The following is a 27,998-nucleotide window of genomic DNA, read 5'->3' as shown; positions in this document are numbered from 1 at the left end:
AGACATTCAGAAAGTTCAGCTTTCTACTGAGGAAGCACTTGGTGCCCTCTGGAGCAGAGTAAGCTTCTCGTGTCCCTTCCCTGCTGGGTACTGTCTTTAGCACTTGTCATCAACACCCACAGTCACCACTGTGGCTGCTGACTGGCCCATGAACTCTCATCCAGCCCTCCTTCCCCCAGAATTCTCTCCACTCAGGTCTCAGGTCAAACCCTCCCCTTCTCCTGCCCAAGGAAGCCTGCCCTGGTTATTCCTTCTAAAGTTGTCCCCCAGCCTCCAAGGACCTTGTTCCCATCAACCTGTTATTTCACTCTTGGCCTGAAATTATCTGTTCATTTGTTTGGCTGTTCATTGGCTGTTTTCCCCATGGAAAGGGACACTTCATGAGAAGTGCTGGCTTAGCACTCAGCATTTGATAGGAGCTCATATGTATTTCTTAAGTCATTGATTACATGGTTGAACGAGTGAATGCTTGAAAATTCATCCACAGCCTTCATTCATAAAGGTTAAATACCATCCATACTATGCCTTCCAGGGAGAAGGAAGTGGGCAGAGGGAGCAGGAAGGACCAGGAACAAGTCTGGGAGGTGACCACTGACTGGGCTTGCAGTGGAAGGGACTGAGTCTCAGAGAGTGAAGTGCTCTCCTGCATCATCCATGACTGCTGTACTGGAGTCCAGGTCTGCCTATGACACCCAGGCTGGTCACAGTGCAGGAGGCTCCCTCTCAGGGAGCTTTTCTGGAAGGTTACACTGCACACATTCTCATCAAAGGGCCATGGATTTGGCACCAACCTTTTCCACCTATTCCAGGGGCTTCTTCATCTGTCCACTCTTGACAGTGAGTCCCTAGAAGAGTCAGACCCAGCTGGCCAAATCCCAGTGTCCCAGTGACAGAGGAAAAGAGCAAGGGGGCATCAGAAAGTCCCAAGACATGATAGAACCAACACGGTGCCCAGGGTCAGCACATACATCTACAGAGGGTGTGCACATCCAACTCCAGGGAGTGTGAGTCAAAAAACACAGATGCAGTGCACAACCTGCAAAACCAGACAGAATCCCTGAAGGGGGCTTTTACCCGCACAGTCTCTGCCATGACCAGTTCTGCCTCTGTCAGCTCAAGGACACTGCTGTCTGCTCCGCTGAAGAAGCGTGAGGCTGGGATCATCCTGCCATCCTCCAGCTGGATGTTCTTCACCAGAAGCTGCAAAAAGAAGGCTTCACAGTACCTGTGGTTGTCTGCATGGCAGGGAAGAGAGCAATTCCACATGGAGCACTGTGCTGGGCTCCCCACACACTTCGTCTCCAACCCTCACCACAAGAAAGGTACAAGATTAATGAGGAGGGACGTTCACAGTGGAGACACTGCTCTTCCAGGAACACAAAGGAAACTGTAGAGCTCACTTCTCCGTCACCCACCCCCCTTCTCACTTCTTTTTAAGTGTAATGATTTTATTATTTCCATAAAAATGCCTACTTATTAGACAAAAGTAATTCAAGCACTACTCGGAATATGAATCAAGAAAACAACTAGGGGCGCCTGGGTGGCTCAGTCAGTTAAGCATCCAACTCCAGCTCAGGTCATGATCTTATGATTTGTGAGTTTGGGCCCCACATTGGGCTCTGAGCTGACAGCTTGGAGCCTGGAGCCTGCTTCAGATTCTGTGTCTCCCCCTCTCTCTCTCTCTCTGCCCCTTCCCTACTTGTGCGCGCGCTCTCTCTCTCTCAAAAATAAACAAACATAAAAAAAAAAAAGAAAAGTTATCACCCAGTAGCCCAGCTCCTAGAAACCCCATGGAAAGCTCTGGTGAAGATCATCAGATGCCCCCTAGGGGGCAGAGGTGGGAAAAGGAGCAGACACGATGTCTGTGTTTGACAAGAGTGGTTTACAAGAATGGTAGGGGCCCCTGGGTGGCTCAGTATGTTACGTGTCCGACTTCAGCTCAGGTCATGATCTCACGGTTTGTGAGCTGGAGCACTGTGTCGGGCTCTGTGCTGACAGCTCAGAGCCTGGAGCCTGCTTCAGATTCTGTGCCTCCTTCTCTCTCTGACCTCCCCCACTCACACTCTGTCTGTCTCTCTCTCTCTCTCTCAAAAATAAATAAACGTTTAAAAAAATTTTTAGTTGGGATGAGCATTGGGTGTTGTATGGAAACCAATTTGACAATAAATTATATATAATAAATAAATAAATAAATAAATAAATAAATAAATATTAAAATTTTTAAAAAAATGATAAGAACGGTACACTCTCTATATGCCCTGACATAACTGAAGCCAGATTCCCTGCTTGGCCTCCACCCTCTTGACTTTTGAAGATATTCTGGAGCTTTCTGTGAGCTAAAGCCCAGCTAGACCCAGCTAAAAGTTCCTGAAAGATACTTCAACCAAGGGTTCCACCAAGGCTACTTCCTTTGCTTTGCTGTCCCCGTGGACATCACAGAGGGCACAGTTGTTGCCCCCTACACAGAGCTCCTCCTAGCCCGTGTTCCCATCCTCCAGCTGCTGCGGTATAGGTCGTTAGCAGTCTACATGTACCTTCCTCCTCCATGGCTTTTGGCGGATAAGTGCAGCCATGCATTGAGAGGCCCAGGGCTGATGCCTCATTGCCACCCTCCTTCTCCAGGGGCAGCAGAAACTGAGGACTTAGCGATGTGAGTATGCAGGGGCATAATCAGCAGATGCAATTCACACTGCAGTGCCTGGGATCAGACAGAAGATGGCAGACTCCAGAACCCTTATATCTTTGCTTAGAACTGTCCTCTGCCCCAGTCTAGCCCTACATTGTATGAGATTTTCCAAGAGTACTCCCTCAATAAGTCACATGCGCAAGAACTCCTGTCTCAGACACTGCTTCAAAGGAACTTGACCCAAAACAGATAGCATCTTTCAACTGCATGTATCCAGCATGAATACCTAAAACACCCACTCACTATACATTGCAGACATTAATGGCATCCTCAGGCCCTCCAATAGCAAGACACAGCAAGATAGGCACCCAGAGTGAGCTCGCATCCATCCCCAGCAAAGCTGTTCCACATTCTATCTGGTCTATACACACTGATGCAGCCAATGATTCCATATCCATGAGATTTGTTGAAATCTCCACAGTGTTTGGAGACCCCTGCTTGTACTCTTTCCCTGCCCCCAGTATCTTAAAGTCCAGACCTGCCCAACCACTGTACAGAGGGAGTATTAACCTGGGCATCAGAGTCAGAATTTTAAGGCTTGAATCCCCACTCTGCCACAAATTAACTTGGTGATGTTGGGAGGGTTATTTAAACTTCTTTGCTTCAGTTTTCTCTGCTGTCAAATGGGTATAATATTAATACATATCTCATATAGTTGTTGGGAAAATCAAATTTAATAGATCTAAATTGTTTTAAAATAGTGCCAAGGCACACAGAAGGCACTGCATAAATAGTAGCTGTTACTCAGAGTCGTGGAGTCTGCTAACATGAGTCAGGGCATGTTGTGTGCCTGGCATGGCTCCAGGGGTTCTCACGATGATGTCCCTCAACCTTACTCAGTTTAGGAAACTGAGGCACAGAGATTCAGTCACCACACCCAGTGGCACCTGGACACTCTGCTGGACTGAAAGGAGGCTGCAAATTCAGGGCTCCCAGCACAGAGCCTCTCCCTGATTCTGATACCCTCACAGGGCACCCAACTCTGGCTGGGGGGCCTGGTCACAAAGAGCAAGGGGCCAGCCTTCCCTGAACAGGGAAGTGGGTTGGGTGCAAGCAAGGGGTTTTCCAGGGGTTTTCCTGGAGCCTGCGGTCTCACATTCCCATGTTTTCTCCAGAGTAGCCTGGGGTCTAACTGCCAGGGCTGAGCACCTGGACATGTATGTGTTGCCTGGAGCCTAAAGTACAGACATGTGACCCATAGCAGAACCATTACCATTCTGTCATCATTCCCAAAAAGGATGAGTCCCGCTTTGGTGACTATCCCTGGCTGATGGGCTCCTGGGATAGGCAAGGCTTCTCCCTCGGGCACCAGGCCTGCAGTGTTTAGCGTTGAGTTGAAGAAAGTCAGCTTCTGTTGAGGACAGGAAAACGAAAAGATGGTAGATGAAAGAGGCCCCCACTGCTGGCATTCCAGGCAAGGTTGAACAGGGCTAAGGGGATGAAAGGGAGCTGGGCATGGCTAGGGGGAGGAGAGAGGCAGCTAGGGCAGCCACAACACAAGACTAGTCCTAGGCAACCCCTAGGACTCTGCCTCCAGTAGCACAAACAAGACCTGGAAGAGCCTCAGAGTCCTCAGGGAGCCCTCAAGTTCTATGTGCCCCTAGGATCCTATGTATTGGCCGCTGGCCTCAGATCTCAGGTGGAGAGACACTAGGAGAAAATCTGCCCAAGGCATCACAGAGTACCCTGGGGATGCCACTAAGCACTGGTCACATTGCATAGAATCTTGTGGTGATGGGGGGAGCAGAGAGACTCATGGATGGAGTCTGGGGAGTTGGTCAGCAGTCAGGGGTTTGGACAGTCTGAGGCTTTGTGGAGAACAAGACTGCCCTCTGTGGGGAGCAGATTGTTCCCAATGATGGTCCTGCCAAATCCCCATACCTCTTGAGAGCTTGTGAGTGCCAGGGCTCACCATCTGCAGTATATGGACTGCCCACTCTCCAAGCCCTAGCCTGAGCATGGTACTCCGCCCCACTGGGACCAAGTCAAAGTCACAGCTGGACTTGGGATCTCTGCAAGCCCATGGGTGGGAGTCAAAATATTTTACAACCAGCATAGCTTGAACCCAGAGCTGTTGCAGGGATCCAGAGGCCTTGAGCTGTGCTGGAACTTTATCCTTCAGCCACCAGATGGTGGACAGATCTAATGGTCCTAGGAGAGGGACTGAGGTGACTGGGGGCATTTGGGTGGGTTTGGGGGTCTAGGCAGTGACTCTTTGACAGCCAGTTCAGACATATTTTGATAGCAGGGCACACGAGTGTATCCAACCCAATCCTAGCCAAGTACAAACACACCTGCCCACAGGCCTCTGTCCAGGCGCCTGGCACCTTGTCGTTCCCTCGGATCCAGTTATGAATCGCCTCTGCTGACTGCTCCCAGTTGATCTGTTGGGCAGGATGTGTGTGCTCAGCCAGTCTCTTCCCCACTCCTTGGACATCCAGACAACACACCTGTTCTCTCCTTCCCTTCCCCACCACCCTCCAACCTCCCACTTCCCACCCTCCCCAACCTGTCCTGCACCCTGATGAACCCTGACTGAGCGGAGCCCTAGAGAATGAGCTGGGACATCTGGCTTCCTGTTGGGCACTGGTCTGAGTCCCTGAGCTGGAACAGGCCTCTCTCTGGTACCCCAGCTCTGGGTGCTCTCTGACCCCAGCCTTTCACTGGTTGTGTAAACTTTAGGAGGATGATTGGGGAAGATAACACTCAGTTAAGGTGGCCAAGGCCTGACACAGACTCCCCAGCAGAGTGCAAGCTCATCCCATAGGCCCCCCAACAGCTTCTCCTCACTTGTAGGGCTCACATAGACCCCTATGCACCCCATAAGCCCTGATCAGAGGTACAGCCCATAAGCTTCCCCATGCCCAAAGCTGCAGTAGCTCTGAGAAACTGAATTACTTCTCAGATCTCATCTTAGAGACTTCCAGCACTGTGGCTGATGTTTTACACACTGCCCCACCTCAGCTCTTCTCCCTGGAGACCCTGCCTGTCCATTCTTCCTAAAGGGGAACAGAGAACAACCCAGAATACACCCTGTTGCTTGCCTGTCCAGGTGTCACAGGAACTTTGCTCACACTTCTCCTGCGTGGGCTGCTCTCTCTTCAGGCCTTAAACAATTATAGCTTGGCTAGTCAGCCTAAACCCCAGCTTCCCTGGGACACCCTCTGCACCCCAGCACATGCATGGGCAGCCTTTGGGGTGGGCAGGGCTCTGCACTCACCTTGGCTGTTTCCTTCTTCTGAATGCCCTCGTAGGTGGCTCCTTCCTCAGGCTGGGGGAGTCTGGGGGCTTTGCCTTCGGCGATCAGCCTCACAGCCTGCACCTGGGGAGACCAGGTCAGTTGGCATCCCCAGCATTACAACCCTCCCCTCACTCCCAGGCCCTGGGTTCACCATGAACCTGGACTCAGCCCCACACTGACCAGACTTGCCTGACCCCATGCCAGGTACTCCATGGGTACCCAAGGAATATCCCTGATAGGAATGGGTACAGTTAGTCTGAATCTAATTCCATTCTGAAGGAGGAGTACAAAACCCTGCCATCTCTACCAAACACAGTTTTAGAAGATTATATAGAAGATCTTATACCTTCTGAGAACTTAGATTATATAAACTACAAAGCCCTATACAGATGTAACAAACACAATTCCCATATTTTCATCTAAAACCTTCCCTGTCTGTTAAGGGGAATGGATTCTGAGCCCCATGAGGTGTTTGGAGGTCTGAGATTAAGCAGGAAGCTGTTTTCCTGTGAAGGAAAAGGGGAGATTGTAGAAGAAGGAATCAGGGAAGTAGGCAGGAGAGACAAGGAGCCTAGGCCCATCCTGAGGGGGTTTTGGGGGGACCCCCAGAGATACCCAAACCAAGAAGTGATGAGAATGTCAGAAACATCTAAAGCAGGACTGCCCAGAAGAACGTTCTGGATGAGGGACATGTTCTGTGTCAGAACTGTCCAATACAGTGGCCATCAGCCAGTGTAGTTCCTGTACTGGGGATTTGAAAGGTAGCTATGGGAACTGAGGACCTCAATTTTTAATTAGAATTCAATTTAATGAATTTAATAGGTGCATGTGACTAGCAGGTGTCATATTGGATGGCGCAGCTCTAAACCACTAAAGTTGTTTCCTGTGGGATATGTCAGATAAGCCCTTCTCTGTCTCTCCTATCAAATCTCCAGCAAGTCTACTTTGTTCATTATTTTTGTAAGCAGGTGGACTCCATGGGAGGGAATACAAGAGGCATCTGTTTGACATACACGAAAAATAAAAGATGGCTGACATCTGGGCAGCAGTGAACACTCTCACATCATTGTTCTGCTTATTGCTACTCCCAAACAGGGAACGTTCTCCTCTCTGAGATAGCCTCCTCTTTGACTCCTGACTGCTGCTGGAACCAACCAGAAGTTCATGTGTGTCTCTGCCTTTTGGTCAACTCTGGCTGGCTTTCTTTGGCTCCACCACCAGCAGCCACACAGACACACCAGTCCCTAAGGGGTCAGGTCCCATGGGGCCTGCCTGCTGTACCAACCACAATTGTGTCTGACATCAGTCCTTCTTGTCTGTCTTGCTCTGATAACAGAACCCTGTCTCCTGCAGACAACTTAACCTATATGACTACAGTTGGGCTTCTCTGATTTTTCATTCAGGAATTTTGTGAGAAAGAGGGTTTTTCTTCCTTTGGAATCCAGAGGCAAAAGCCTCGAGCCATCAGTGACTACTTTTCCTCTCATTTGAGGGCAGCCCACCTGAAGATGAAGCTCATCAAAGAGAGAAAAGTAGAATCAGAAGGAAGGCAAAGATACAGAATCCTAAGACATGGCTTCTACCTCTGGACTCAGCCATGCTTGGCACCATCCTTGTCTTTTGTCTTCTATATTAAATGAGCCAAAAATGTTCCCTTTGTGGATAAGCTTTCCGAATTGGGTTCAGTCAGTTGTAAGCAAGAGTCTTGCCTAACAACAATACATTGTATGTCCTAATCCTGCCTCTTTGAGAGCTCTCTCCCTCTAGAATCCTGGAACTGGGGAAAGAGCCTGGGGGGCAGGCTGGGCCTGGATACCAGTAAGGGGAGGCCCACATATGGCATGGCCGCTTCCCAGCCCTTACCATCCCTTTGATGCCTTCAGGAAAGAGGAAGCGGTTGTATAGAGTGCTCACGGTGTCATCCGGGAGGATCTCACACTCCTTCTGGAGAAGAAGGTCCCCAGTGTCCAGACCGTCATCTGCCCAGAAGATGGTAAAACCCCCTTTCTTGTCTCCATGAATAAGGGTCCTAGGGAGCACAAGTTTTAAAGCCTGAGTCTAGGGGGCAATCCGGGAGCACCTAGCACCTGCTAGGTATTGTGATAAAAGCCCTATATGTTTGATGTGACATAATACTCCAACAGGTATCACAGGCATTATATACCCCTTTTACAGATAAGGAAACTAAGGTCTAAGAAGTGAAGAGACATAACCAAGGAGGTCAGGGAGCCTGACCCTGAGGTCGGTGAGCCTGAATCTCAGTCTGGCTACAAACCCCCACTCTTCCCAGCTCAGATGTCTCCCCTTGCTGATCACCCAGCTAAACTGCACCATCAGTCACATGGTTCCATTTGTCCCCTTAGCACTTACCATGTCAAACCATCTTGTTCAGATGACCTTTTACTCCATCTCTATCCCTTTCCAAGTAGGATGCTGCTGTGTACTGGCAGTGGGTGTGGTTTCAAGCAGGCCTCTGGCCACACTGCCTGGGTTGGTACCCTTGGGCGAGTCCCTTAACCCATTCTGTTCCAGTGACTCTGCCTGCCAGGGTGGGACCACTGATGTGTGTACTTCACAGTTGACTGTAGGAACCCAGAGCACTTAACAAGGTCTGTCCCTGATTCTCTCTGGCACTCTTGGAACTACTGAGAACATCTCACCAGTCAGCCATGTGGATGCCATCTGGCAGCACAGGAGGGGCCCCTGCATGATGCCTGTTCTGTGGCCCCAGAGCAAAGTTGTGGGCTAGGGGAGGATGACTTCTTGGCAGATGGGGGTGTTTTTGCCCTGTCTCACCAGTTGATGGCCGAGGCCCCTCGGTGCCGGGGGAGCAGACTTGGGTGGTAGATGATGGAGCCGTGGCAGGGGGCATTGATGACCTCCATGGGGATGAACTGGCTGCAGAAGGGCAGGACGTTGAGCTCGGCACCCAAAGCCTGGTATTTCGCCACCACATCGGGCAGAGCCTGTCCTTTCACTCGCCAGCGGGGGAACTTGAACACTGGCACTCCATCCTTCTCGGCCTCCAGGCCTGTGGAACAGCAGGTGAGAAACCGGCCCCTCCCCGCACCCATCCACCCACAGCCACCACTGCCTTCCCAGCAAAGTGACTCCTACATCTTCTTTCCCAGCCTGTCCCTCCTGCCCTTCCCCATTGCCCAGCGGGACTCCACTGGGCAGCACAGAGGGAACACAACCAAGGGGACAGCACTGGCCAAGGGCAAGGTTGCAGTGGCTGCTCTGCCTGGACTCACTTCTGCTGACCACCAAGGCATCTGAACTCCCTGCTCTCCCAGGTTCCTGTCTGACCCCTGAAAGCTAAGCTCTTCTCCTCACCCCTCCCAAAGCCTCACCATGCTGTCCCCAAGCTTCTGTCCTCCACCCTTCAACCACTGTCTGGGATGGCAGCTGGGACCCTACAAACTGCATTCCTGCTTCGTCAAATACTCCCTGTCAAGCACTGCCAATAAGGGGTAATGGAGGGACACTAAAAGGCTGAGGGGAAGGGGAAAGTGAGGGAGGTGGGGTTTGCTCCTTTCTGTCAGGTTCCTGTCCTGAGAGCCCCACCCAACCATGTCACCTCACTTCTTAACCCCAGCTGCAGCAGTGCTTTCCCAGAGGAGCAGCTGGATTAATTTGCCGTTTTCCCAACATCTGCAGAATTACCCAAATGTACACTTTCCTCCCACCATGTCTGCCTTCCAAAGTCTGGGTCTCAGCTTGCAAGCACCCCCACCTGCACCTGCCCAGTTACCAACACCTAGGAGCACCATGCAGTCCTCATGGGTCTGAATTCCAGCCCCAAGCTTCTGAGATTTAGAAGCCACAGCTTCCTTCTACTTCCCCAGCCTGGGAGGTGGCAGCTGCCAGCTGCATTCACTACCCTGATAGCTTGGAGTTCCCTTTTGCCTGCCTCTCTTCAGCATGTAATGAACACATCCCCATCCTGGGTTCTCCATTAGAACATCCATCCTGATAACTGGTCCCCGACTAGACCTGACCCATTCTGTAGCCCCCTCTGCCTCTGCCCTGCATTTGGGGACGTTGAGGGAACATGGGATCAAAGTGAGCCAACTGGACTGTGCTTACAAAAGCTGTCCACACTATGACCAAGGAATACTTCTGCAAGACATCCAAGGTCAGGGTCAAGTAGCAGCCCCACCCAGGCTCCATCTGGGTCCAGACTCATAGACTGGTATCAGTGGTCACTTAGTGGCTGGTATCAGGGTTCATTTTGTGGTGAGTTCAGGTTGTATCACAGATCACACTGGGGTCAAGTCCAAGAGTGTGCACTGGCTAGCATCAGGATGATGCTGGAGCTGGCTCCAGGGGTCAGCCTATGCTTTTCAGTCTAGAGAGATTATTTCTATGAACCATACCCCTGTGCCTGGCCAGCCCCACAAGGCTCCTTTCCCAATATGGCCTTCCATTTTTAAGCCCCACTTTATATTCTGCATCCATCTGGCCCAAGAAGGACTTATGAATGTCCCTGGAGGGTCTTTTCATTTGAGCTGAACACCCCTCCTTCCTCCCCTGGGTTCCTGCTGTGCTGCTGATGTTCCCAGCCCAGAGGCGAGTGATTGTCAAACAGTGCTCCTCCAAGAGCCAGAGGCTCAGCCTCACCTGGGAACTTGTTAGAAATGCAGATTCTCAGACCCCACCCATCTCTCTAAACAAACTCCCAGGGCAGGGCTCAGGACTGGGCATAACAGGCACTCCCAGTGATGGGGATATGGTGCACATTCATATCTGAGAACACTGACCTGCAGTGTCTCACACCTAGCAGCCCGTTCAGAGCCTGATGCTGGGGTCAGAGAAGCCTGGAATAGTCAGAGAGCAGGGCCCTGGGAGCAGGCCAGGCTTCTCCATGGCCCTTCTCCAGGACACAACCCCCACCCCATGATCAGGTGGGGAAGGGACTTTTACTTTGTTCCAGAAAATCCCAGCAGCCAGTTGGTGCCTGAGCAGGATTCAAGGTGGAGTATGTACAGCTGCCTCCAGCCAGGGATGCCCACAAACAACACAAGACCCTGCAATCTTCTGCTCCCACCCACCACCCATTGCTACCTGCCTGCCCAGGCACCCCCTTTCCCTGCTCTTGGGCCACCCACTCACCCAGGGGATCCGCCTTTCCATCCTTGTCTGGGACAGTGAAAACGCCCACGACCTCATGTCCCTCCTTCCGCAGGTGACAGTAAACTTCCTGGCCAAACAGGCTCTGCCCAATCACGGCGATCTTCATGGCAGCAGGGATCTGTCAGAAGGATCTGGGGATGGAATAAGACTGCAGCATTAGACTGGGCTCACTGGCCTCGGAGAGCCAACCCTAGTCCAAGTGGGCAGCTGCACAGCACCTTGGCCACCCTGCCCTCCTCAACCACTTGCGGTTATCTCTGGGGCTCCCTGAGTATCAGGACGCTGCAGGGAGTCGCTACTGTGAAAGGGACCAGAGGAGAAAGTTCTGCAAGGGATGGATTTTAGATGCCACAGTAGGTGAGTTGCATGGAGATTGGAGAATTAGGGATTCCTCCTTGAAACTTCCCAAGTTGACATGGAACACTGAGAGTTGAGTCCTCTGAGATATATATTTTTAATTGTTTAAATATGTATTCATTTTTGAGAGAAAGAGAGAGAGAGAACAGGGCAGGGGCAGAGAGATAGGGAGACACAGAATCTGAAGCAGGCTCCAGGCTCTGAGCTGTCAGCACAGAGCCCGACATGGGGTTCAAACCCACAAACTGCAAGATCATGACCTGAGCCAAAGTCAGACGCTTAACTGACTGAGTCACCCAGGCATCCCTGAACACAGGTTCTTAAACTTCACACAGTACACTTTATCAAAATTTCCTTTTATGATTAGTGGGTTTTGTATTCTACTTAAGAAATTGTTGCCTACTGCCAGTTCATGAAGAAGTTCTCTCTGTCTTCTAAAATCTTTATTGTTTGACAAAGGAGCAAAGTCTACTCAATGGAGGAAAGAGAGCTTTTCAACAAATGTTGCTGGCACAACTGGACATCCACATGCAAAAATGTGAATCCGGGCACAGACCTTACACACTTTTCAAATATTAACTCAAAATACATCACAGACCTAAATGTGAAATGCAAAATTCTGACTCCTAGAAGGTAACACAGAAGAAAATTTCATCACCTTGGTTATACAGTGAGTTTTAGATACAACATCGAAGGAACAATTTGTGAAGTAACTCTTGCACATTGCTGATGGAATGCAAAATGACACAGTCACTTTGGAAGGCATTTTGGCAGTTTCTCACAAAACTAAACATACCATTACCATATGATCTAGCAACCACACTCTTTGGTCTTTACAAAAGGAGTTGTAAACTTACATACACACGAAAACCTGCACATGGATATGTATAGCAACTTTATTCATGATTTCAAAAACTTGGAAGCAACAAAAGTGTCTTCCTGTAGGTGAATGGATTGATAAACTGTGGGACATTCAGACAATAGGACTGAAAAGAAACGAGCTATCAAGCCATGAAAAGACATGGAGGAATCTTAAATGCATATTATCAAAAGAAAAAAAGTCACTCTTAAAAAGGCCACATAATGTAGGACTCTAACTTTATGATATTCTGGAAAAGGCAAAACCCCAATTTTTATTGGACACAATAAAAATCAGTGGCTACCAGGAGTTGGAGAAGAGGAAAGGGATGAACTGGTGGAGCACAGGATATTCAGGGAAGCAGAAACACCGTGTGATCCCATAATGATGAGTACGTATATTATGCTTTTGTCCAAACCCATATAACATGCAACACCAAGAGTAAACCCCAATGTACACTATGGACTCTGGGTGACACTGTGTGAGCATAGGTCCATCAACTGTAACAAATGTATCACTCTGGTGGGGGATGTTGGGATGGGGGGTGCTGTGTGTGGCAGAAGGCAGTGGAGATGTAAGAAATCTCTGTACCTTCCCTTTAATTTTGCTGCAAACTTTAAACTGCTCTAAAAAATAAAGTGTTAATTTTAAAAAGAGAGGTATTAGAAAAAACTTTATTGTTTTACGTTTTATATTTCATTGCATGCAATTCTTCTAGAATTTTTTGTGTATGGCAGGAAGTGGAAGTCCAGAGATATTTTTCCAGTACCATATATGAGTAAATCTATCTCTGGGCCTGTATTCTGTTCCATTGTCAGTTTGTCTATCTTTGTGTTTATTAGACCTTAAAAAGTTTTGTAATAATGGTAAAAAATATGTAATAGAGAATTTGCCATTTTAATAATAATTTCTAAATGTGCAGTTCAGAACTCTTTTACATTCACAGTATTGTGTAAGTATCACAACTATTTCATCACCCCAAACAGAAACTCTATGTTCATTAAGCAGTAACTTTCCATTAGCCACCAGTAGCCCCTGTTGGCCTCCAATCTACTTTCTGTCTCTGTAAATTTGCCCATACATGGTATCACATGTAAGTGAAATCATGTACCTGGCTTATTCCACTTAGCATAATGTTTTCAAGGCTTAAGCATGTTGTTTATAGCAGCACTTTCAACAATAGCCAAATTATGGAAAGAGCCTAAATGTCCATCAACTGATGAATGGATAAAGAAATTATGGATGGAGGAGGAGCCAAGATGGCAGACAGCATGGAAGTTTTTTGTGTGTCTCGCGTCCATGAAATACAGCCAGACCAACACTAAACCATCCTACACACTTAGAAAACTGACTGGAGGATTAACACAACAATCTGCACAACCTGAACCACAGAATTCAGCAGGTACGTGGTGCAGAGAAGTGGACTTGGGGAGCAAGAGGTGCAGGAAGGGAGGTGCTTTTGCTAGCGGAGAGAGGATGGAGACTGGGGAGTGGGGAGAGAATACGGGAAAAGCACCCCTCCCCAAAAGCAGCTGGAGATAAAGTGGAAAATTGGAAACAGCTGCAGGGACTAAACTAAAAAGGGAGAAAGGAGAAAGGAGAGGGTTTAAATTCCATTAAGACTGTAAACAAGGGGAGTGCAAAGTCTGCAACTCCGCAGCTCGATATCTGGCAGTCCTCTGGAGGGAAGGGCAAATCCCCAGGAACAGAGTGGGGTCAGGGAGGATCTTGGGCCACACGGGGAAAAGTGGTTCCACTGCTGGAAAGACATTTGGTAGAGACTGTTGAAGCCACCTGGTCCCAGCAGACCCCAGAAAATGGCCACATTCGCTGGTGCTGGAACAAGGTCATTAAGGGTGAAGCCTATTGCCAGATGTGTGTTGTGATCTTCCATAATCCCTGAAATGCTGCTGCTATACTATCTCATGAACTTTTTCTGGGGTGGGCTCGCACCTGGCCGCAGTGTCGGGGCACCAGCAGCAGAAGGGTCCAGCAGGTGTTCCTGGGTGCAACCAGCATTTGGCCATTGATTGGTGAGACCCTTCTGCAGAGGGGCAGGACAGGTCAAAGCCGCAGTCTTTTGGAAGTAAGGGGCTGGGGAAAGCAGCTGCATCTGAGACAAAACTCAGGAGAGAGGTAGTGCCTGGGGCCTGGTCACAAAGAGTGAAAAAACAGGGAGTGGATGAAAACTGAAGATAGAGGGCAGGTGTGTGATTGCTGATCTGGGAGAACAGACTGGGTAGCTGGGTGGAGGCATTTTCACCACCCCTGCCCATGTGCATACGCACCTACGAGCTCCACAACAATCCATCCCAGTAGGCTACCAGCACCATCTACTGGAAATCGGAGCCATTAGACTGAGCCCTGCCCAACTGGGCCAACTTCACTCTTCAGGAACACAAGTCTCACCGCCGGCTTAGTTTATGGACTATAAAGCACTACATAGACTGACTTTTAGGGGAAAAGAAAGTAATTTCAGTCCTATTTCAATCTGTTAGCAGGTCCATCTATCCAATTTTCTTTCTTTTTTTTCTCTTTTACACTTCTTTTTCTTGGATACAGAAAGAGAAAAAATTCATTTTAATTTTCAATTTTTATTAAAAATATTTTTCTTTAACTTTTATTACTATATTTTTTAATTTTGTGTAAATTTTTTCAAATTCTATTTTACTTCCGTTTTATTTTAGTCTACTTCAGTGTATTGATCTTTTCAAATTTTCAAACAATTGCTTTTTTTCTTTTTCTTTTTCTTTTTTACTCTTTTTTTTCTTTTCTTTTTCTTGAAAGCAGAAAAAGAAAAACTTCATTTTTACCTTCAATTTCTATTAAAAATATTTTTCTTTAATTTTTTACTATATTTTTTGCCTTTATGTAAATTTTTTCAAATTCTATTTTACTTCCATCATTTTGTTTTAGTCTACTACAGTGTATTCAGTTTTTCAAATTTTCAAATGATTTCCTTTTTTCCTTTATTTTCCTTTTTCTTCTTTCTTTTTTTTGTTTCTTTTCTTTCTCTTGAATATAGAAAAAGAAAAAATTCATTTTTATTTTTAATTTTTAATAAAATATTTCTTTAATTTTTTCTACTATATTCTTTACTTCTGTGTATATTTTTTCAAATTTTATTTTACTTCCATCATCTCATTTTAGTCTACTTCAGTGTATTCATTTTTTGAAATTCTCAAACGATTTCCTTTTTTTTCCTTTTTCCTCCCCTTTTTTCTCTAATCTGTCAAACCACTTTCAACACCCAGACCAAAACACACCTAGGATCTAGCATCATTTATTCGATTTGTGTGTGGGGGGGGGGGGTTAATTTTTTAATTTTAATTTTTTTAATTTTAATTTTTCTACCTCATTAATTCCTTTTCTCCCTTCAAAATGACAAAACAAAGGAATTCACCCCAAAAGAAAGAGCATGAAGAAACGACAGCCAGGGATTTAACCAACACAGATACAAGCAAGATGTCTGAACAAGAATTTAGAATCATGATAATAAGAATACTAGCTGGAGTTGAAAATAGATTAGAATCCCTTTATGCAGGGATAAAAGATGTAAAAAAATAGCCAGAATGAAATTAAAAATGCTATAACTGAGCTGCAATCATGGATGGATGCAGCGGCGGCAAGGATGGATGAGGCAGAAAAGAGAATCAGTGATATAGAGGACAAACTTATAGAGAATAGTGAAGCAGAAAAAAAGAGGGAGACTAAGGCAAAAGAGCATGATTTAAGAATTAGAGAAATCAGTGACTCATTAAAAAGGAACAACATCAGAATCATAGGGGTCCTAGAAGAGGAAGAGAGAGAAATAGGGGTAGAAGGGTTATGTAAGCAAATCAGAGCAGAAAACTTTCCTAACCTGGGGAAAGACACAGACATCAAAATCCAGGAAGCACAGAGGACCCCCATTAGATTCAACAAAACCTGACCATCAACAAGGCATATCATAGTCAAATTCACAAAATACTCAGGTAAGGAGAGAATCATGAAAGCAGCAAGGGAAAAAAAAGTCCCTAACCTACAAGGGAAAGCAGATCAGGTTTGCAGCAGACCTATCCACAGAAACTTGGCAGGCCTGAAAGGAGTGGCAGGATATATTCAGTGTGCTGAATCAGAAAAATATGCAGCCAAGAATTCTTTATCCAGCAAGGCTGTCATTCAAAATAGAAGGAGAGATAAAAAGTTTCCCAGACAAACAAAAATTAAAGGAGTTTGTGACCACTAAACCAGCCCTGCAAGAAATTTTAAGGGGGACTCTCTGAGGGGAGAAAAGATTATATATATATATATATATATATATATATATATATATATATATATATATATCTCAAGAGCAACAAAGATTAAAAAGGACCAGAGAACACCATCAGAAACTCCAACTCTACAAGCATCATAATGGCAATAAATTCATATCTTTCAATACTCACTCTAAATGTCAATGGACTCAATGCTCCAATTAAAAGACAGAGAGTAACAGAATGGATAAGAACAAGATCCATCTATATGCTGTTTACAAGAGACCCACTTTAGACCTAAAGACACCTTCATATTGAAAATAAGGGGATGGAGAACCATCTACCATGCTAATGGTCAACAAAAGAAAGCCAGAGTAGCCATACTTATATCAGACAATCTAGACTTTAAAATAGACTGTATCAAGAGATGCAGAAGGGCATTATATCATAATCAAGGGGTCCATCCACCAAGAAGACCTAACAATTGTAAACATTTATGCACCAAATGTGAGAGCATGCAAATATATACATCAGTTAATCACAAACATAAAGAAAGTCACCGATAGTAATACCATAATAGTAGGAGGCTTCAACACCCCATTCACCGCAATAGATCATCAAATCAAAAAATCAACAAGGAAACAATGGCTGTGAATGACACACTGGACCAGATGGACTTAACAGATATATTCAGAACATTTCATCCTAAAGCAGCAGAATATACATTCTTCTCCAGTGCACATGGAACATTCTCCAGAATAGACCATATACTGGGACACAAATCAGCCCTAATTAAGTACAAAAAGATCGAGATCATACCGTGCATATTTTCAGACCACAATGCTACAAAACTCGAAATCAACCACAGGAAAAAAATTTGGAAAGGTAACAAATACTTGGAGACTGAAGAACATCCTACTAAAGAATGAATGGGCTAACCAAACAGTTAAAGAGGAAATTAAAAAGTATATGGAAGTCAATGAAAATGATAACACCACAACCCAAAACCTCTGGGACGCAGCAAAGGCAGTCATAACAGGAAAGTGTATAGCAATCCAGGCCTTTCTAAAGAAGGAAGAAAGATCTCAGATACACAACCTAACCTTACACCTTAAGGAAGTGGAAAAAGAACAGCAAATAAAACCCAAAACCAGCAGAAGACAGGAAATAATAAAGATTAGAGCAGAAATTAATGCTATCGAAACCAAAAAAAAAAAAAAAAAAAAAACAGTAGAACAAATCAATGAAACCAGAAGTTGCTTCTTTGAAAGAATTAACAAAATTGGTAAACCACTAGCCAGTCTGATCAAAAAGAAAAAGGAAAGGACCCAGATAAATAAAATAAAGAATGGAAGAGGAGAGATCGCAACCAACACAGCAGAAATAAAGACAATAATAAAAGAATATTAAGACCAATTATATGCCAATAAAATGGGCAATATGGAAGAAATGGACAAATTCCTAGAAACATATACACTACAAAAACTGAAACAGGAAGAAATAGAAAATTAGAACAGACCCATAACAAGTAAGGAAATCGAATTAGTAATCAAAAATCTGCCAAAAAACAAGAGTCCAGGGCCATATGGCTTTCCAGGGGAATTCTACCAAACATTTAAGGAAGAGTTAACACCTATTCTCTTGAAGCTGCTCCAAAAAATAGAAATGGAAGGAAAACTTCCAAACTCATTCTATGAAGCCAGCATTACCTTGATTCCAAAACCAGACAAAGACCCCACTAAAAAGGAAAACTATAGACCAAGTTCCCTGATGAACATAGATGCAAAAATCCTCAACAAGATATTAGCCAAACAGCTCCAAATTATTACATTAAAAAAATTGTTCACCACGATCAAGTGGGATTTATACCTGGGATGCAGGGCTGGTTGAATACCTGCAAAACAATTAACATGATTCATCACATCAATAAAAGAAAGGACAAGAACCATATGATCCTCTCAATAGATGCTGGGAAAGCACTTGACAAAATACAGCATCCTTTCTTGATAAAAACCCTCAAGAAAGTAGGGATAGAAGGAGCATACCTCAAGATCATAAAAGCCATATATGAACGACCCAACACTAATATCATCGTCAATAGGGAAACACTGACAACTTTCCCCCTAAGGTCAAGAACAAGACAGGGATGTCCACTCTCACCACTGTTATTCAATGTAGTATTGGAAGTCTTAGCCTCTGCAATCAGACAACACAAAGGAATAAAAGGCATCCAAATCGGCCAGGAGGAGGTCAAATTTTCACTCTTCACAAATGACATAATACTCTATATGGCAAACCAAAAAGATTCCACCAAAAAACTGCTAGAATTGATTCATGAATTCAGCAAAGTTGCAGGATATAAAATCAATGCACAAAAATCAGTTGCATTCCTATATACCAACAATAAAGTCACAGAAAGAGAAATCAAGGAATCGATCCCATTTACAGTTGCACCAAAACCGATAAAATACCTAGGAATAAATCTAACCAAAGAGGTGAAAAATCTATACACTGAAAACTCTAGAAAGCTTATGAAAGAAATTGAAGAAGACACCAAAAAATGGAAAAAGATTCCATGCTCCTGGATAGGAAGAACAAATATTGTTAAATGTCAATACTACCCAAAGCAATCTACATATTCAATGCAGTCCCTATCAAAATAACACCAGCATTCTTCACAGAGCTACAGCAAATAATCCCAAAATATGTATGGAACCAGAAAAGACCCCAAACAGCCAAAGCAATCTTGAAAAAGAAAACCAAAGAAGGACGCATCACAATCCCAGACTTCAGGCTATACTACAAAGTTGTAATCATCAAGACAGTATGGTACTGGCACAAGAACAGACACTCAGATCAATGGAACAGAATAGAGAACCCAGAAATGGACCCACAAACGTATGGCCAACTAATCTTTGACAAAGCAGGAAAGAATATCCAATGGAATAAAGACAGTCTCTTCAGCAAGTGGTGCTGGGAAAACTGGACAGCGACATGCAGAAGAATGAACCTGGACCACAATACTGACTTATTTCGCTTAGCATAATACCCTCTAGCTCTAAGCAGGTCATTGCAAATGGCAAGATTTCATTCTCTCTCTCTCTCTCTCTCTCTCTCTTTTTATGGATATCTAATTTAATTCAATTTTTTATTTTTTAAAATTTACGTCCAAACTAGTTAGCATATAGTGAAACAATGATTTCCAGAGTAGATTCCTTAGTGCCCCTTACCCATTTAGCCCATCACCCCTCCCACCACCGCTCCAGTAACCCGCAGTTTGTTCTCCATATTTTTGAGTCTCTTCTGTTTTGTCCCCCTCCCTGTTTTTGTACTATTTTTGTTTCCCTTCCCTTATGTTCATCTGTTTTGTCTCTTAAAGTGCTCATATGAGTGCAGTCATATGATATTTGTCTTTCTCTGACAGAATAATTTCACTTAGCATAATACCCTCCAGGTCCATCCATGTAGTTGCAAATGGCAAGATTTCATTCTTTTTGATTGCTGAATAATACTCCATTGTGTATATATACACCAAATCTTCTTTATCCATTCATTCATCGATGGACAATTGGGCTCTTTCCATACTTTGGCTATTGTTGATAGTGCTGCTATAAACATGAGGGTGCATGTGTCCCTTCAAAACAGCACACCTGTATCCTGTGGATAAACGCCTAGTAGTGCAATTGCTGGGTCGTAGGGTCATTCTATTTTTAATTTTTTGAGGAACCTCCATACTGTTTTCCAGAGTGGCTGCACCAGCACGCATTGCCACCAACAATGCAAAAGAGATCCTCTTTCGCTGCATCCTTGCCAACATCTGTTGTTGCCTGAGTTGTTAATGTTAGCCATTCTGACAGGTGTGAGGTGGTATCTCATTGTGGTTTTGATTTGTATTTCCCTGATGATGAGTGATGTTGAGTAGTTTTTCATGTGTCAGTTGGCCATCTGGATGTCTTCTTTGGAGAAGTGTCTATTCATGTCTTTTGCCCATTTCTTCACTGGATTATTTGTTTTTTGGGTGTTGAGTTTGATAAGTTCTCTGTAGATTTTGGATACTAACCCTTTATCTGATATGTCATTTGCAAATATCTTCTCTCATTCTGTTGGTTGCATTTTAGTTTTGTTGATTGTTTCCTTTGCTGTGTAGAAGCTTTTTGTTTTGATGAGGTCCCAGTAGTTCATTTTTGCTTTTGTTTCCCTTGCCTCTGGAGGCGTGTTGCGTAAGAAGTTGCTGTGGCCAAGATCAAAGAGGTTTTTGCCTGCTTTTTTCTCAAGGATTTTGATGGCTTCCATTCTTACAATGAAGTCTTTTAACCATTTTGAGTTTTTGTGTATGGTGTGAGAAAGTGGTCCAGGTTCACTCTTCTGCATGTCGCTGTCCAGTTTTCCCAGCACCACTTGCTGAAGAGACTGTCTTTATTCCATTGGATATTCTTTCCTGCTTTGTCAAAGATTAGTTGGCCATACGTTTGTGGGTCCATTTCTGGGTTCTCTATTCTGTTCCATTGATCTGAGTGTCTGTTCTTGTGCCAGTACCATACTGTCTTGATGATTACAACTTTGTAGTATAGCCTGAAGTCTGGGATTGTGATGCGTCCTTCTTTGGTTTTCTTTTTCAAGATTGCTTTGGCTGTTTGGGGTCTTTTCTGGTTCCATACATATTTTGGGATTATTTGCTGTAGCTCTGTGAAGAATGCTGGTGTTATTTTGATAGGGACTGCATTGAATATGTAGATTGCTTTGGGTAGTATTGACATTTAACAATATTTGTTCTTCCTATCCAGGAGCATGGAATCTTTTTCCATTTTTTGGTGTCTTCTTCAATTTCTTTCATAAGCTTTCTAGAGTTTTCAGTGTATAGACTTTTCACCTCTTTGGTTAGATTTATTCCTAGGTATTTTATGGTTTTTGGTGCAATTGTAAATGGGATCGATTCCTTGATTTCTCTTTCTGTGACCTCATTGTTGGTATATAGGAATGCAACCGATTTCTGTGCACTGATTTTATATAAGATTTCATTTTCTTTTATGGCTGAGTAATATTCCGGTGTGTGTGTGTGTGTGTGTGTGTATACATATATATACCACATCTTCTTTATCCATTCATCAGTCAAGGACATTTAGGCTGCTTCCATAATTTGGCTGCTGTTGATAATGTTGCTATAAATATCATGGTGCATGTATCCCTTTGTGTTTTCTATTCTGTTCCATGGATCTATGTGCCTATGTTTGTACCAGTACCATACTGTCTTCATCACAATACCTTTGTAATAGAAGTTGAAGCCTGGAATTATGATGCCTACAGCTTTCCCTTCTTCTTCAAGGCTGCTTTTAGTTATTTGGGGTCTTTTGTTGCTCTATACAAACTTTACAATGGTTTGTTCTACCTCCATGAAAAATACCGTTGGTATTTTGATTGGGGTTGCATTAAATGTGTAGACTGCTTTGGGTGGTATAGATTTTTTTTAATTTTTTTTAATCTTTATTTTTGAAAGAGAGACAGAGTGTGAGCAGAGGAGGAGCAGAGAGAGAGGGAGACACAGAATCCAAAGCAGGCTCCAGGCCCTGAGCTGTTAGCACAGAGCCCGACGTGGGGCTCGAACTCACAAACCATGAGATCATGACCAGAGCTGAAGTCGGATGCTCAACCAACTGAGCCACCCAGGTGTCCCTGGGTAGTATAGATATTGTTAACAATATTTTTTCTTCTAATCCATGAGCAAGGAATGTCTTTCCATTTCTTTATATCATCTTCAATTTCTTCCATCAGTGTTTTATAGTTTTCAAAATACAGATCTTTTACCTCTTTGGTTAGATTTATTCCTAAATATCTTATTGTTTTTGGTGTAATTGTGAATGGGATTGATTCCTGAATTTCACTTTCTGCAGCCTCATTATTGATGTAAAAAATGCAACAGATTTCTCTGTTGATTTTGTATCCTGCAACTTTACTGAGTTTTTGAATTAGTTATAGCAACTTTTGGTGGAGTGTTTGGGTTTTTTTTATGTGGAGTATCATCTTGTCTGCAAATAGTGAAAGTTTGACTTCTTCCCTGCTAATTCAGATGCCTTTTTTTATCTCTTTTTGATGTCTTATTGCTGTGACTAGGACTTCTAGTACTATGTTAAATAACCATGGTGAGAGTGGACATTGTTTTCTTCTTAAAGGAAAAGCTCTCGGGGCGCCTGGGTGGCTTAGTCGGTTAAGCGTCCGACTTCAGCCAGGTCACGATCTCGCAGTCCGTGAGTTCGAGCCCCGCGTCGGGCTCTGGGCTGATGGCTCAGAGCCTGGAGCCTGTTTCCGATTCTGTGTCTCCCTCTCTCTCTGCACCTCCCCCGTTCATGCTCTGTCTCTCTCTGTCCCAAAAATAAATAAACGTTGAAAGGAAAAGCTCTACATTTTTCCCCATTGAGGATGATATTAGTTGTGGGCTTTTTTTATATGGCTTTTATGATGTTGAGGTATGTTGCATCTATCCCTACTTTGTTGATAGTTTTTATCAAGGATGGATGTGGTACTCTTTCAAATGTTTTTTCTGCCTATATTGAAATGATCTTTCGGTTTTTACCCTTTCCTTTATTACTGTCGTGTATCATGTTGATTGATTTGTGAATTCGGAACCACCCTTGCAACCCAGCAATAAATCCCACTTGATCGTGGTGAATGAGTTTAATGTATTTATGGATTTGATTTGCTAGTATTTTGTTGAGAAGTTTTGCATCCATGTTCACCAGGGATATTGGCCTGTAGTTCTCTTTTTTAGTGGAGTCTTTATCTGATTTTGGTATTCAGGTAATGCTGGCCTCATAGAAGGAGTTTGGAAGTTTACCTTCATTGCTATTTTTTGGAATAGTTTGAGAAGAACATTTGGTAGAGTTTTTCTTTAAATGTTTAGTAGAGTTCACCTGTGAAGCCATCTGGCCCTGGACTCTAGTTTGTTGGGAGTTTTTTATTACTGATTTAATTTCTTTGCTGTTTATCAGTCTGTTGTTTTCTATTTATTCCTGTTTCAGTTTTGGTAGTTTATGTTTCTAGAAACTTACCTATTTTTTCTAGGTTGTCCAATTTGTTGGCATATAGTTTTTCTTTTTTTTTTTTAAGATTAAAAAAGATTTTTTTTAATGTTTATTTATTATTGAGAGACAGAGAGAGACAGAGCATGAGCAGGGGAGGGGCAGCGACAGGAGACACAGAATCTGAAGCAGGCTCCAGGCTCTGAGCGGTCAGCACAGAGCCCGACACAGGGCTCAAACTCATAAACTGTGAGATCATGACCTGAGCCAAAGTCAGATGTTTAACTGACTGAGCCACCCAGGTGCCCCGCATATAGTTTTTTCATAATATTCTCTTATAATTGTTTGTATTTCTGTGGTGTTGATTGTTACTTCTATCTTATGTAAATTTTTTCTTGTGGTTGACTTCCAGTTTCATAGCAAAACTGAATAAATGGTAAAAAAAAAAAAAGTCCATCTAAATTTAAATGGAAGAACTAAAACTCACTATCTGTAGTTGACACAATATTATATATAAAAAGCCCTAAAGACTCCACAAAAAAATTAATTAAAAAATTGCAATCCCTAGCACGATAACACCAGCATTCTTCACAGACCTAGAATACACAATCCTAAAATTTGCATGAAACCAGAAAAGACCCCAAATAGTCAAAGCAATCTTGAAAAAGAAAACTGAAGATGGAGGCATGACAATCCCAGACTTCAGGCTATACTACAAAGCTGTAACCATCAAGACAGTATGTTACTGGCACAAAAATAGACACTCAGATCAATGGGACAGAATAGAGAACCCAGAAGTGGACCCACAAATGTATGGCCAACCAATCTTTCACAAAGCAGGAAAGAATATCCAGTGGAATAAAGGCAGTCTCTTCAGCAAATGGTGCCGGGAAAACTGGACAGCGATATGCAGAAAAATGAACCTGGACCACTTTCTTACACCATACAAAAAAATAACTTAAAACGATGAAAGGCTTAAATGTAAGACAGGAAGCCACCAAAATCCTAGAGGAGAAAAGAGGCAAAAACCTCTTTGACTTCAGCTGCAGCAACTTCTTACTCACATCTATGGAGGCAAGGGAAACAAAAGCAAAAATAAACTATTGGGACCTCATCAAAATAAAAAGCTTCTGCACAGTGAAGGAAACCATCAGCAAAACTAAAAGGCAACCGAAGGAATGGGAGAAGATATTTGCAAGTGCCATATCAGATAAAGGGTTAGTATCCAAAATCTATAGAGAACTTATCAAACTCAACATCCAAAAAACAAATAATCCAGTGAAGAAATGGGCAAAAGACATGAATAGACACTTCACCCAAGAAGACATACAGATGGCCAACTGACACATGAAAATATGCTCAACATCACTCATCACCAGGGAAATACATATCAAAACCACAATGAGATGCCAACTCATCCCTGTCAGAATGGTTAGCATTAACAACTTAGGCAACGACAGATGTTGGCAAGGATGTAGAGAAAGAAGATCTCTTTTGCACTGCTGGTAGGAATGCAAACTGGTGCAAGAGAGGAGGACAGGATCTGAGGCTGGCTCTGCACTGATAGCAGAAAGCAAAATGTAGGGCTCAAACTCACAAATGATATCATGACCTGAGCTGAAGTCAGACGCGTACCAATGGAGCCACTCAGATGCCCCAACAGCCCAAGCAATCTTGAGAAAAAAGGACAAAACTGGAGGCATCACACTCCCTGATATTGAACTATATTACACAGGTATAGTTGTGAAAGGAGTACGGTATTTGCATAAAAACAGTCACATAGATCAATAGAAGAAAACAGATAACCAAGAAATAAGCCCACACATATATGGTCAATGTATTTAAAACAAAAGAGCCAAGAATATACAGTGGGGAAAGGACACTCTCTTCAATAAATGATATGGGTAAAAACTGGACAACCACGTGCAAAAAAAAATGATGGCTAGACCATTGTCTTACACCGTACAGAAAGTTCAACTCAAAATGGATTATAACAATTTGAATGTAAGACCCGAAACCAAACACGGCAGAGAAGTAGGGGGATCCATACGTCCTGCGTCTCTCAAAGAAGTGTAGAAGCCAAAGGACTTTGAACACCAGAGCCTGGGAGGAAAAGAGACTGAATCTACTAGGAAGAAAATTGGAAAGCTGGAAAAAAGATAGGTGGGTAACTGCAAACTGGAGGAGATTAATAAAAGGCTATGTGGGCATGGAGGGGAGGGACCCCCTTCTGCGGAGAGACAAAGGGAAGAGAAAGAGTGGCTAGGGAAGTGTAGGACCATAGCTGGACAGGAGAAAGCCCTCAGACTGAGACTGAGAAGGATGCAATCTCTAACTGCTGGGCTTTCTCCGGACTGGGGCCGGCTCCCTGTTCACACACCTGGGGAGGTGGGGAGCCAGGCCTGGGTGAGGTGATAGGTCAGAGGCTCAGTGCACAGCTGGAGAAAGTGGTTCCCTCCCTGGAGGGCTGCATGATATCACAGAACCTGCCTGAGTCCGCCACCCCCCCCCCCCCTTGGGCACAATGGCTGGGCCTAGGGCACAGTCTGCAGGAGGATAAGGCAGCCGTTTCCCTGGAGTGCTGTGGGAAAAGACAAAGCCTGCCTGCATCCACCACCTCGTGGGCTGGCGGCAAGGGCAGCAGCTCTCAGTTTACATTAGGAGAAGTCAGTCCTCCCTGTAGTGTGGCGGCACAGACACAGCCAGCTGGGACCACATATTGCTGCACTGAGAGGTACTTCCCCAGCACCAGAGCACATGGGGTGGGACTTTGAGTCCTAGCCAAGAGCAGCGTCAGGGGAGTTGGTGGAACAAGAAGGACCACCACTGTCTGCACCCGCGGCATAGTGAGGACGACTCAAACAGAGTCCACTGGGTCTGGCTCTGTGCAAAAGAGACTGGGAGATCACCATCCCCCCCTCCCCCGGCCCACCACCACCACCACCACCACCACCATCACCACCACCACCAAGGTGGGGCCTCAGGGATAACTCCCAGGGCCCATAGTGGAGGTGGGTTCAGAAAACGCCAATCCACACCCCCTTTTACTGGGTAACTGCATATCTACCGGAACGGCACAGACCCTGCAAACAGCTACACCTGACAAGCGATGCAGCATTGCCTGGATTAACTCTAGGTCCATTCTGGATATATAGATATACTCTCCCCCCCCCCCCCCATTTCTCCTCCTTATCTCTTCCCTCCCTTGGGCTGGTGACTCTGGTTACTGGTCTGTCTGAACAGGCATATTTAATCCATTGTCTTGATACATGTTCTACACCTCCTCCTTTATACTTCTTTCTCTCTCTCTGGAATAAATCAAGCCATATAGTTTCTCTGAATAATTTTATCTTTGTTTCGTTTTCCCCACCTCCTTCTTTATTTGCCTTTTTCTCTCTCTCTCTCTCTCTCTCTCTCTCTCTCTCGGAATTCAGCCTTTTTGTCTCTCTGCCAAATCAATGTTTATTCCCCACCCCACCCCTCCAGTTGCATTTGTTTCTTTGTATATGTTTTTTCATACATATACAAAGGTTTGTATAGGTTTACAAAACCTAAAGTTTAGGTTTACTGCCTAAACCCTTTTCATTACTTATAGTCGGTGTTTGGGGGCTTTTTTTTTTTAAGTCTTGAGGTTTTTATTTTTGTTTATTTGTTTGTTTTTTGTTATTTGTGTGTTTGCGTGTTTTTGTCTCCTATTTGTCTATCTGTTTTCCTTTACAGGGCTACTCCAAGGAACAAATAAAAGCACACCTGGTGGAGTATATAAAATATTACTACGAGTAGGGTAATAAAATAACCAAAGTCACAGTAACAGTAAGTGACCATGCCTGAAAAAACACCTCCTGAAGGGCCACACCCTAGATAGTGTATGACCCTCCATTAATATAGCAGTGCTCACAGGTGCAGAGCACACAAGCTTTTAAAATGCATCAGGGGCAGAAAACTAGCTAAAATGACAAGACGGAAGAATTCTCCTCAAAAGAAACTCCAGGAGGTACTGACAGCTAACGAATTGATCAAAACCAATATAAGCAACACAACAGAATAAGAATTTAGAAAAATAGTCATAAACTTAATCACTGGGCTTGAAAAAAGCATACAGGAGAGCAGAGAATCTATTGCTACAGAGATCAAGGGACTAAGAAATAGTCATGATGAATTTTAAAAAATGGTATAAATGAGGTGCAAAATAAAACGGAGGTGGCCATAGCAGGGATTTGAGAGGCAGAGGAGAGAACAGGTGAATTAGAAGATAAAATTATGGAAAAAGAGGAAGCTGAGTAAAAGAGAGATAAAACGATCAAGGAGTATGAGGGGAGAATTAGAGAACTAAGTGATACAATTAAACGGAACAATATCCATGTCATAGGAAGAAGACAGAGAGAAAGGGGCAGAAGGTGTACTTGAATAAATCACATCTGAGAACTTCCCTGATTTGAGGAAGGAAACAGGCATTGAAATCCAGTGG

The 27,998-nt window shown here is 44.2% G+C and overlaps 1 protein-coding gene across 4 annotated transcripts in view; it reads right to left on the bottom strand.

The window, feature by feature from the left end:
* The window catches only part of ALDH1L1 (aldehyde dehydrogenase 1 family member L1), a 143,890-nt gene that overhangs the window by 85,140 nt on the left and 30,752 nt on the right, over positions 1-27,998 (bottom strand). For 3 of the 4 annotated variants that reach the window (XM_045494060.1, XM_045494061.1, XM_045494062.1), the window contains exons 2-8: positions 11,043-11,194; positions 8,724-8,958; positions 7,791-7,956; positions 5,907-6,008; positions 4,981-5,070; positions 3,900-4,037; positions 1,075-1,200 (exon numbers count right to left, since the gene is read on the bottom strand). In XM_045494060.1, the coding sequence (XP_045350016.1) occupies positions 1,075-1,200; positions 3,900-4,037; positions 4,981-5,070; positions 5,907-6,008; positions 7,791-7,956; positions 8,724-8,958; positions 11,043-11,169 (984 nt within the window). In that variant the 5' untranslated portion in view covers positions 11,170-11,194. The remainder of the gene's footprint in view (positions 1-1,074; positions 1,201-3,899; positions 4,038-4,980; positions 5,071-5,906; positions 6,009-7,790; positions 7,957-8,723; positions 8,959-11,042; positions 11,195-27,998) is intronic. The other variant, XM_045494063.1, reaches the window with a different exon arrangement.

Source organism: Leopardus geoffroyi, chromosome A2 (assembly GCF_018350155.1).
Source record: "Leopardus geoffroyi isolate Oge1 chromosome A2, O.geoffroyi_Oge1_pat1.0, whole genome shotgun sequence".
In the NCBI taxonomy this organism is placed as follows: Eukaryota; Metazoa; Chordata; class Mammalia; order Carnivora; family Felidae; genus Leopardus; species Leopardus geoffroyi.
This window is presented reverse-complemented; position numbering and strand designations above follow the sequence as displayed.